The 12285-nt window shown below is 45.8% G+C and overlaps 1 protein-coding gene across 1 annotated transcript in view; it reads left to right on the top strand.

Moving 5' to 3' along the window:
• Positions 1-403: 403 nt before the first annotated feature.
• Positions 404-12285, top strand: part of LOC144790944 (glutathione S-transferase theta-1-like) — a 32225-nt gene continuing 20343 nt past the window's right edge. Inside the window, exons 1-2 of the mRNA XM_078665570.1 lie at positions 404-512; positions 8903-8990. Coding sequence (XP_078521696.1) covers positions 404-512; positions 8903-8990 — 197 coding nt within the window. The remainder of the gene's footprint in view (positions 513-8902; positions 8991-12285) is intronic.

The following is a 12285-nucleotide window of genomic DNA, read 5'->3' as shown; positions in this document are numbered from 1 at the left end:
ACCCTGAGGCTCACTTCTCTCCACCTGCGCTCTCCTCGCCTCGGCCTCTCACCCTGAGGCTCCCTTCTATCCAGCTGCGCTCTCCTCTCCTTGGCCTCTTCCACCCTGAGGGTCCCTTCTCTCCAGCTGCGCTCTCCTCGCCTTGGCCTCTCACCCTGAGGGTCCCTTCACTCCAGCTGCGTTCTCCTCGCCTTGGCCTCTTTCACCCTGAGGGGCCCTTCTCTCCAGCTGCGCTCTCCTCGCCTTGGCCTCTCACCCTGAGGGTCCCTTCACTCCAGCTGCGCTCTCCTCGCCTTGGCCTCTTTCACCCTGAGGCTCACTTCTCTCCACCTGCGCTCTCCTCGCCTCGGCCTCTCACCCTGAGGCTCCCTTCTCTCCGGTACCTGTCAGCTCTGTCCCCAGGATGCTGCAGCTTTACCTGGACCTCATGTCCCAGCCCTGCCGCGCCGTCTTCATCTTCGCCAAGGCGAACAACATCGACTTCGAGTTCAAGCTGGTGGACCTGTTTAAAGGTGAGTGAGGCCGGGCGGTGGGTTTAGGTGGGCGAGAGATACCTGACGTCACTCATTGTGGTCGGGACAGGGGCCTGGCGGGAGCTTAAGAGCCGAGCAATCGAAAGGCAGGACGGCAATCGAGCATTGCCCGAGGGGCCTGAGGCAACTGCAGCATGCTGGTGGGCCGGTTTTTTCTTCCGCAGATAAAATCACTTTTTCCTGGGCCGGTTCGGCCGCTTGCGCTTGACCTTGAAGGCGTCTGTAACCTCAGAGCGAAGATCGAAGCTCGTGATAACCAAGCAGAGAAAATGTCTGGCTCCTTGTCTTGTGCAGTAGGATAATATTGGGCCAAACTTAGTGCTTTAAATGGGCCGGTACTTCCCGGTACTGAGTACCAGCACTTTTTTATTTTGAAAGGGAGAGTGCTGGGACTTCTCAAGAGGCACAGTAATACTTTTAATTGGAGAGTACTGGCACTTCTTAGAAACTTCTTTTTTCAAATTTCCATTTCAAGCACTGGCCAAACTGAGCAGGCACAGCATGTGGTGGGTCTCCTCCTGTCAGCAGTCTCTCACCCTGACAGGGAGGCCATTGGGAGGGTCTGAGCTCTTTTTGAGGGTCACAGCCAGCACAAAAGTTACCTGGGGTGGAGTGAAAGGGGCTGTACAGGGAGAAAGAGTGTGATGGACTTCTAAAAGGCTCTACTTTTGTTTCCAGCTGCAGCCTTCCGCCCCCTTGCTATCTGGAGGGGACTCCAGGGACCGTATTACGGAAGGTGCTCTGGGAGCGCAACGGGCATTTGCGCATGCCTTGCGCGCAACTGGGGCACTTTGGTATTATAGAAGGGGGCGTCGACGCTTGTGCGTCCCCTTCTATAATACTGATAGCGCTGGCACACTTAAAGTGCCGGCACTATCAACAGAGGGCGTTCCCTTATTTGCATAGGGGCGTGCCCTATGCAAATGAGGTAATTCCTTTGACTGCGCCCACGCCATATTACAGACGCTGGTGCAGAGTCAAAGCAGCCCTCAGGAAGCGCACTGACAATGCGCCATTTCAAAGTTGGTGCACTGTCAGTGCGCCCCCTGAGAGCAGCCCTCTGCAGGGGGTAAAGGGGGTCCCATGCAGGGTCGGATTGGGATCACAATTCGGCCCGGGCACTGACGAAAAAAGTGGCCCACATTCAAGAGGCGTGGCCCATATTTAAGGGGCGTGTCCCACATTCAAGGGGCGTGCCCTTTCATGAAACACCATTTGCACAGACAAGTAATGAAAGTGGGAGAATACTGTTCTTGCACAGGTCCAAGGTGACAATGGCCTACATGCTGAGCAACTAAAAAAAATAGCAAGGCCCCTTTCTGTCACAGAATTATTCCAGCCCTCCAGCACAGGAGCAACTGAAAAGCAGCAAAGACCCTGCTATTACTAACCTACTTAGCCCTCCCCAGACCTTCAGCTCAGGAGCACATGAACAGAGGTAAGGCCCCTGCAATTAGTAAATTAATCAGCCCTCCAGGCCTCGGGAAAATGTCCTGGCAGGGGAGCACAAAACACAGCTTTCTGGGTCATCCAAGGTAGCCAGGTAGCCAGGGGGGAGGCTGAGGTGAAGCTGGTGCATGGTAAGTGCCTTCCCAGTGTGTTCTGGCAGTTTGAGTGTTTACCATTTACTGTAGTATTACCTTGTACCTGTGTATGGTACCCTTTTGTAACTTGCACACGTCACTTTTCTCTGGTATCACACTGTATGCTACCTCTCACTTTTGTTTGCTTTAGATACTTGCACAAGTGCCACCATTGCCTACGTAACGTTTGTTCTTGTGCTGGAGTGTCTGCCATTTATTGCAGTATTATACCTCTACTTGTACTTTGTATGCTTTTGTAACCTGCACTCATATCACTTTTTCCTCCTGTAATGTACCGATTGCTACCTCATGTATTTTGGTTGCTCACTATTGTCACTTTTGATTCATGTAACTTAACGTTTGCTTTTGTAATTTGTCCACTTGTAATTTTTCTCCTCATGTATTATTGCTGTTCCTAGTGTGAAGCGCTCTGACACCTTCAGGTAAAGTTAGCGCTATATAAAATCGCATAAATGAATAAATAAAATAAAAAAAATCCAAACATCACCTGGCCCCCACAGCAAGACCCATTCTTCCTCGCCCACTATGCCCTGAACGTGAAGGGCTGTGGGCGAGGTGTTAAGACTAACACCGTTTCTGGGCTGCATGGGCCCCAGGGGGGCCGAGGTGAAAATGGCTCAAAGGCCTGAGAAACACCTGGCCCCCAGGGAGGCCGATTCTTGCAAACAATCACCCCTCCCCAGCCCAGCCTCAGCTTGATTGCTTGGCAGGGCAGGGGTGAAGGAGAGGCCACAGCTGACAATCGCTGTCCGGCCGCACAGCGAGGCTGCTTTCATTTTCTCTGTCTGTCTCCATGCACTCTGTGGGCCGTTTTTTTTTCTCCCCTTTCCAAGTTCACTCTCAGTGGACTGGGACAGGGGAGAAAAAAACGGCCCACAGAGGGCACTGAGGCACCGGCCCTTCGGCCCATGCCCGAATGCCCGCCTTGCCAATCCGCCCCTGGTCCCATGGACCCCCCAGACATCCTCTTGCAGGCGGGTGCAGTGATTGTGATTTTTGTGAACTGAGCATCCAAAACCTGAATCATGTTTTGTTAGTTTGTCCCTCACTGGCCTTTCATCGCCGTCGCTGACTTAGGCGATTTTTTTACAAAATGGTGTTAAGGATGTAGCTTCAGCTCGCAACTTTCTTTTAACCCCTTCCGTGCGGTCGCGATTCCCCCGTGTGCGGCCGTGGAAAGTACAGGGCGGGGCCATGACGAACCCCAGCCGTCATCCACACACGAGCACCGTGGAGCGTGACGGCTGGGGTTCGTCACCAGCATGGAAGGGGTTAAATCCCAAAAATGAAGCAGTGTGTGTAAAATTGTTAAACTTTTTAAAGGAATTTATGTACATATTTTAATTGTATATTTTTCAAGTGGGGTATAATTTCTGAGCTGTTGACTCTGTAGTCATAATATCCTCTCCTAGTTACGAATGTATCTCGCATTGTTTTGTCTACCATTTTTAAGGGCTTGTGCTTCTTTAATTTTTTACCTTAAATTGTAAATTTGCACATGATCTGGTTCCTTTCTATTTGTTACTTACACAGTTCAGGTTATATGCCCTGTTCTCTCATTGTTGGCTGCTAATTCCAAACTTTGCTGGAAATTTTTTATTCGGACTGCCTTGTCATTACTGTGTTGTTACATGGTTTTATTGCACTTTATGTATTATTTGGTATGTATGTTTTTAAGTGGACCTCATTGGAGTTCCAAAACTTTAATAAACTGAATTGAATTGACTGTACCCACCTGCAAGGGGATCTCTAAACCCCTTTGAAAATGTAGGCGGGAGCTGCGTGCACAGTGAAAACACGGATCGGCTGCTCTGTGTTTTCACATGAATGTGCTGCCCTGAGGGTTAACCGCTGCCTTGGGGGCAGCGCATATATCATTATCATTGTTTGTGCCCGGCACACCTTATTAAAGGTGCGCCGGGCGTAAACAGTAATAATGTGTAATACGGCCCCAGTTACTTTTTTGATTTTTACGTTAATCTCGATTTAAGACATTTCATCGCAATCGTCTCTGATAGACGTCTCTTACCATTTTTCATTTCTGAACATAAGCTTAAGTTTGTGCAACAATGTGTAGACTTTGCAATGCATGAGCTGGGACAACCTGCTTGTCCTGAATCGCACACTTTGGCAAGAAGGGAAGCTGCGATTTGAGCCCAGGTGCACGTACCAGTCGTCAGGGTTAGAATGGGGAGGAAAATAGGCACACACACCAAAATAAAATTGACCCCATTAGCGAAACAGATAGCTAAAACAGTGACCCTGAATTGGAAATCGGGGCAGTTTTGAATTTGTAGAGTCATGCTTTATACAGGCTATCCATGTGGTATGGGAGACTGCATGCATTTGTGCTTGTGGCAGGCAATGTTTGTGTAATCAACAGCAAAAACAGGCCATGCAGGCACCCTGTGCCCTTCTTGCAGTGCCAGACTGCCCTATACTTAGGGACACTGGAATTTTGCGATTGTGCGGATGTAGAGATTTTGGCATAATTGTAGATTTGCCACGTTTGCCATATAAACCATAATCTTTAGATTTTAACAAAAGAAAATTTAGCTTCTAGCTCGAACAGTTCAAAAGTTAGTAATACTGCAGTGATGTGTTGCTGCGCAGTAGAAGGCCCTTTGAAAAGGTTGACTGGTCACCTTTCTGTTGCTTATTGCTATATTTAGTGTGAAATTGGTACTAATGGGGTGCAACTAATGCCCACAAAGTGTTAACAAGTTAAAAAATAACAAAATAATAAAGTGATACTATCTCAAATTGTGCTGCATAATGCCGCATAATTTGCCTTTTCTTGCTGCATAATTTACTCATCCCTGCTGCATAATTTAGACCCTCCACAGTCACATAATTCCAGTGGTGCCTGCCTATAGTTTGGTCTGACCCTGTCAGTCATATAATCTGCCGTTTAGTCACAGGCCATTGGCTCTTCTGGTTTCTAACTGCACAGAGTGAGATCTAGGAGACCCCCTGGGAGGGATCAATAAGATCACTAAGAGGGGTCATAGGGACCATCAGTAGGTTGGGGTGGAAGAGGGCTCAGAGAGATCCCCTAGATGGATCCAGGGGTTTTCTTGGGTAAGAAAGGAGCATGCCAGGATCTCCTCTGCTCCGGCATCTCCAGACTTCATGTGATGAAGAAGAGTAAAAGGCCACCAGGGGTGGAGCAGGGCTCAGAGAGGTGACCTAAATGGATCCAGGGATTTGCTTGGGAAAGGAAGGAATTGAGGAGGTCACCCGAGCATGTCAGGATTCCCTCCGGTCCAGCATCTCCAGACTTCATGTGACTAAGAAGAGTAAGCGCAGGGGGTGTAATCGCAGATGGGACTTTACTAAAAATTAAGAGGCATTTTGAAACTTGTAAAGTAATACTTCTCTAATACTCTTTTATATACTCTTTTTTACGCCTTTGTGGAATGGCCCCAAAACATTTAAATTGCCAATGTTCAGGAAGATTCATATAGTATCATATTGGTGCACTTAGAAAGAACAGTGAACTGGCAGTCGATACAAGTTGAGTCCAATGTGAGGTTCCACAAATACTGCTTGCTTTCACACATTCCTATTAACTCCATTGAAGGAGGCCCTAATATGTCAATAAATAAGCACTCAGTATAATGCTAACAGAGAGGATGAAAGAGGGACGTGAAATGTTGTCTGCTGACAACTTCTCTAATGTCAGTCTACCAACTAAAGCTCCAGGAAGTTGTTCAACATCAAATGAAAGATACATCCTGTTATTGCAGCTCTAAAAGAGTTCTTCGATGCAGTCTAATTTGAAAACATCTGGAACCCAAGAATATTTGTACTTTGATAGAATTGACTTCCAATTGGAAAGCATCACATTGTTTGCTACCGTTAATCCCCTGAAAAATCTTATTGTATTTTTCTTTAGCGTCCCCTTCCTTTCAGCTGAAAATCACTGAATAGTATGACCTTCTCCCTTGGTTGCAAGTTCAGGCCCGTGATCATGTTGAGCTTAAAGAAGACGTCTACCCAAAGCTGAGACCCCTTTGTGCAAGTACAAAATATGGCTTTTGAAAAATGCTCCAGTTTGCAACTAATGTTTTTCCATCTACCCCAAGCTCTTCACACCGTAATGATTTCTTAAGCTTCTAATACAAATCGAATCCTAACCGCTAACCTTAATCTCAAGGCCTACACATAAGCTCAGCCTCTAAATGCAACCACAGGCCAATCCTCAACCCCTAAACCTATGCCCCTTTCCGAAGATAACCCCCATCATCTAAACCCCCAAGTGTCAACAAACCTTCTGATGGATAATTCTGCTCACATATTCGTCACCTTATGATTGCCCCAAGTTTGCCACACTGTCCAAGAGAGGGCACCTGGTTCCTCAAAGGTACTGAGTGCCTCCCCAGTGTGTCCTGTGCTCTAAAGCTCCTTAGACCCTATTAGTGTTCTACAGACTCAAGCTCTACAAAGTCTCTGTCCCATAAGCACCTGACTCAGTCTGAACATGTAGACGACTGTTCCACTCTCATAACGATGAACCACGCAATCGATAAGAGGGAAGGAGGCAAATTTACCACTTCCTTAGTCGACACAGAGGTAGGTTGGTGTCCTCATTGGTCGTAGGAGAATCCTCATGGCTGGTGTGATACAGCAGACCAGGATCCTCTTCTTCGGAATACGTGAATAATAGCAGTTCTTCGTAAACCCTACCACAAAGAGGCCATTACATCATGGGACGCTACAAACAAAATCAAGGTAAGGTTTCATTTAATAAATGAAATGTGGTAAGGGTAACTTAAATAAATAAAAAATCCCCGCCTTCCAAAATGATACAATGTAACGGTGGTGATGTAGGTTCCAACGATGGAGTGACACTCAGAGCCAGATTTATTATCGCATTGCGGTAGGTTTGTGTTACCCGACGCAAAGTGCTAAGGTGAAATTTACTATCCCAGTATTGTAAAGTAATGTAAAGCTGTGTAGTGCGCTGCCATGCCTTACTTTGCCTCAAGGAGGAGCTCAATGGGTGTTCCAGTGGAACCTCCCATGGATTTTAGTGCAAATCTCTATCTACAAAGATGTATAGACAGGGATTTCTGTCAAAATCCTGCTCCTCCTTGAAGCAGGTGCAACCAGAAGAAATGTTTTCATTCCCCCTTGTTTTCCTACTTTGCACATGTGCTGCATTGTACAGCACACATACAAACAAAGTGGGAAAAGCCATAAAGCATAGTTTTTAGACCTATGCTTCAGAGAACACTCATACCCATGCAGTATTGAGCAAGGGTGTCTGCATTGGGGCATGGCTAACAAAAGTGCACTAGTGCTGGGAGAGAGGAGGCCAGTGCCCTATATTGGGAGATATGGCACTGTTCTGCACTCTCCCCCTCACGCAACGCAGTGCAGCGCAGCAACTTTAGTAAATCTGGCCCTCAATACAGTGACATTCAGCCTAGCCCTTGAGACAGAGCTGTGGCGAGACTAGTCAGCAGTTTGAACCTGAGCAAGGACATGAAGGAAGTTTTGTGGGAGAAGAGCAGGCGACTTGAGCCAGACCCATACTTAGGCCACTGGCCTGGGACACGTCAGAACTATTTTTTTTTTGAAAAATAAAACTCAAGTCTGCATCATTGTGCCGTGCTAATGGAATTCATTAGTACTGCTGAGCAGGGGTTCTGCAGTAACAAAGCCTATACAAATGTTAAGTGCATCTGTCCTAGCTCAACACATAAACGTAACCACCTGGAGGCAGCACCCCGGGCCAGACTTTAACAAGTGCCTGGAAGGGTGAGATGCTGTGCAGTTGAGGGTTTGAGGATATTTGGCAAGAGGGCTCTCCATGGGGCTACAAGGCCCATATCCCGAAACCCAGCCCATATAAGGCACTAAGAAACCTATAAAACCATTTGCTTATAAGTTGCTGATTGGTTAAAGCTGCACTCTGACCCACAAAGCATACTGGAGTGTGCCAAACTGCACCGAAGAATAACACGCTTAAACATCTCACTACACACATTAGATGGCCTTTTTCACAGTGTGTGAAGTGGGAACCAGCTAAGGGCAGGCAGCAGGCAGAGCAGCAACTGTGTAGAGGACATTTGGAGATTGAGGTGAGAAACATGGGTGTGTAGAGGTGGTGAGACAGATGTGCATTGAAATGGGTCCACTTGAGTACGCGCTATGAGACGTGTGAGATTAGCAATATTTTCAATCTGTATCCTTCCCACAGTGGTCTTGTGCACCCCTCAGCTACAACCATCCTGGGTAACACCACTTTACTCCAGCTCCATTTCTTATGGCTTATAACCACATACTGACACTTCTAAACCATTGCAAAAAATATAATGGGGGGAGGTACAAACATATGTTAAGTTTAAAGAAAGAGTTTAAAAAGTAAGTGAAAACACAGGTAAGTAATGTAATAAGAAAAGTATGTTAAGGTCACTGAGTTTCCACAAATGTAACGCATCCTAATCAAAAGGGAGTGAACTTAATAAGTTGCTGGTATCTTCGTGTACCAGTTGTCAACCCAAAACCCTCAACCAATATTGGCCACTGGTGGTGTTATGTGATCACCACTATGGTGCTGTATCGGGAGGCGTCATCTTTGGATTTCACACCTAGGTACTCTCTCCTCTACGTCAGTACTTCCTCCTCTTTGAGGAAAAATGCTGGTAGGATCTGTATAGTGAAAAAAGTTAAAATTACCTCCTGTATCTCCTAAACCATAGGCTGTGGTATCGGGCTGCCCTGGATTCATGCACTCTAATATTTTGTTCCTCCTAGGTGAAAATAACAGTGAAGAGTTCCAGGAAGTGAATTCATTGCGGAAAGTTCCAGCCCTGAAGGATGGAGACTTCACCTTGGCCGAAAGGTGAGTGCTCATGGTGGCATGGTGCCGCATCTCCAGTTAGAAGATGGTTGCAGGAAAACTTCACCAGGGTTTGCTCATCCTTTTATCCTTCAAAGTAGATACAAATAAGATCCATTCAACAGGGGATAGGTGTTTATAAATATGACGGAAGTACTCAGATAAATATACTGTAAATGTACAAGTTTGTACAAGTTCCCTCTTGTTAACAATATTATGATATCACTGCATCCATCCATGTTTCCCACCTGCCTCCTGTACCAACACCAGCATGGCTATCAGGACATTGCTGCTTGAAGCAGAGTTTGAAAGGTTACACATTCTGGGTGGGCGGTCCATAGAGCTGATGGAAGGGCTGGGGTTACTTTTGATTCGTCCATATTATGATTTGGAATTTGCTTAATTTGGATTGCTTCCTTTCAACAAATTCATTCGTTTGACGGTATCCCAGCATCTAAGAACTACCATAATCCCCGCAGCTAAACCTAATCTAGCCTATAAAATTACCCCCATGACTAAATGCAACTGCGACACCAACCTGCATCCACCGAACCTAACCACCAAGCCTAACCATAACTTCTGGGCCTCATTGCTAACCCTAACTCTCAACACTAAACCTAACCTGTAAACTTAACTCCACCACTAAATCTAAGCCCTAAGTAAAACTCAAACAGCAAACTCAACCCAACCAAGCTCCTAAACCTTACCCTGACCCCTAACATTAAATATAATCATAACCGCTAACCATAATCTCAAAGCCTACACATAAACTCAGTCTCTAAGCTTAACTTCATACCCGCAGAACATTCCTCACCCCCAAATCATTGCCTCTTCTCCTAGGATAACACCATCACTTAAACACCCAAATGTAAATAAAGCTTATCATTGATAATTCTGCCCACCATATGAATGTCTCCTGGAGACATTCATAAGGTGAGGACTGGGCCCAGACATTTTCCCCTCAGCAGGAGTTCTCCAGCACCACGAGGTGTCATCACATTGCTCCCATAGTGGCTTTGTCCACCTCAGATGTGACAGCATCAACTACATACAGTGCTGCTCGTCACAATGGTAGCAGTTCCTATATTTCCAAGCTTTACCAATGAGGGCCTGGAGCTCTTCTTCAGTGTTTTCCAAACTTTCCTCACATCTGTGACTGCAGATTTGATCAAAAATCCCCTCCTAAAATCTTGGGGTTCAAATCCACTGCAATCTATATGCTGTGCCTGATGATCCTCTAGTGACTGTGACTTCTACTTCTCGCTCCACCCAAAGATTCCAGGGAGTAGGAAGCCTGTTTCACCATAAGGCCACCTCTGAAAAGTGCCTCTCCCTTTCCCCAGCTAAGTCTCTTGACAGTGATCCTGCTAGGGGTTCCCCTTCAGAGAGCACCAGAAATGCCGCAAGAAGAAGTTCGGTTCTTCCTCGAAGAAACGTCACCCTTTCAGGACCATTCAAAGACTCCCCATGTGCAAATCCCCATCACTGATCTCTTCCTAGTGCTCTATGGATCTAATCACAGTCTTTAAAAAACTTAACACAGAGTTCCTGAATCCACCTGCCAATCTGTGAAGATCAAGTCCTTTTGACTGGCCACAGGGCTATCCATCAATCCTCTTGGCTAAATCCCAATGGTCTTCTGGACTCTCCTGGTTCGAAGGTATAGAAAAAGTAATGGATGGAATGCTTGAATGAATCTCAACCCATGAAAATTACTCAGGGCTGCATCCAAATCCATTGTTATATTTCACACCATCCCACTTCAGTTTCGACCCAACCATATGCAAATCAGTCTTAACCCTGCTCCAATGGAAACAAGCCTGCCCACATGGAAAGGCCAGGTCCTCACTGAACTGGAACCAAGTGGATGGCTTCTGTTCCGCTCTCCCACACATCCATGATTAATATGCTTCTCTAGCATCTCAGGGGTCCATTCCTTCTGTCCTCTGCAGGCATGCAGTCATTGTTATGAATACATATTTGTTTGGCTGGGGCACACATCCAAGGGACATTATAGAGCAAGGCTTTTAATCTCCTAATCAAGCCCCAAAAGAGTTTATTTCCTCAATCTCAGGCATGTTGTGCAGGTACTCTCGGACAACACCACTACCATCCATTGTTATATGTTGAAATATCAGCTCCAAAAATATTGTGCTACCAAAATATCATGGCCAAAATGTCGAGGACCACAATTTATAGAAGGCAAGTGCATTTAGGTAAGTATAGAGTTACTATTCTTGACTCCACATCTGCATACCTTAAATATCAATATATTGTCACGGTTCATATATGGAGTCAAGTAAAGATACACAGACATACCTTCTAGATATTTTGACCACACTATTCTTGAGTTAAAATTAAGGGAAAATATCCCATCCATTATATCAGCCAACGGGTTACTGCGGGTTCCTTGACAATGTGCTGGAACAGCTTGTGCTTGTGGCAGTGGGCTCTGCTAAAGGGTTTTTTCCTGGTGGCAGTCTGTTTGACAGGCTCTTTGATTGTGATGGTTATATCCTGAGTCTCATGAGGATCGTGAGTTGGAGATCCATTCAAATGTGATGGACGGAGTCACTTTCCTATGTGCTTTCCACACACTGTTTTTGCCCCAAAGTGGGTGAGGATGATTTGGTACTTAAACATGTTAAAACGTAGCATTCAGCCCACTCTCGCCCTTCAACACAGAATAGACCTGCTTTCATAGAAGGGTGGCCATGTCCTCTACTGCAATCTTCAGATGCCTCGTCTACACATAAGGAGATTGAGCTGTGTCTGCCACAAAAGATAGCGGATGTCATCTTGGCTTCCTGAAACAGCTACCACATTAATCCATTGGATTACATTTGCTCCTTTGTGCCAGTTCATAGATTAAAACCCTCAACTGATTGCTTTTCTAACATTCTGCACTTCGCACTTTTCCTTTCTTAGCAAGGTTTAGCAGTCTCTATCGTGAAACACTATTTTGATGCTCTATCTGCATTCTTATGTCTTCCCACCCAGCCTTAATTATTCAGACCACCTCTAGTGATACAGTTCTTGAAAAATAAATTGTATATGTCTCTGATAATGCCATGTGTTCTTCTGCAGTAGGGATTAGTATTGACTTTTCTCAGAGCATCACCACTGCAACCACTGCACAGTTGCTCTGTTCATCTCTTGATGTTAAAAACAGTTTTCATGACTTCTAATACTTTCGCCCACATGATCAGAAAGTTGCAGGACCATCTACCGTTCACTGTCTTCTACCAAGAAAGACGGTTCTATGAACTTGTTCATACAGAAAGTTCTGACATCCATC

This window comes from Lissotriton helveticus, chromosome 11 (assembly GCF_964261635.1).
Source record: "Lissotriton helveticus chromosome 11, aLisHel1.1, whole genome shotgun sequence".
NCBI lineage: Eukaryota > Metazoa > Chordata > Amphibia > Caudata > Salamandridae > Lissotriton > Lissotriton helveticus.
Note: the sequence above shows the minus strand (reverse complement) of the source record. Positions and strands in the feature narration are given on the sequence as shown.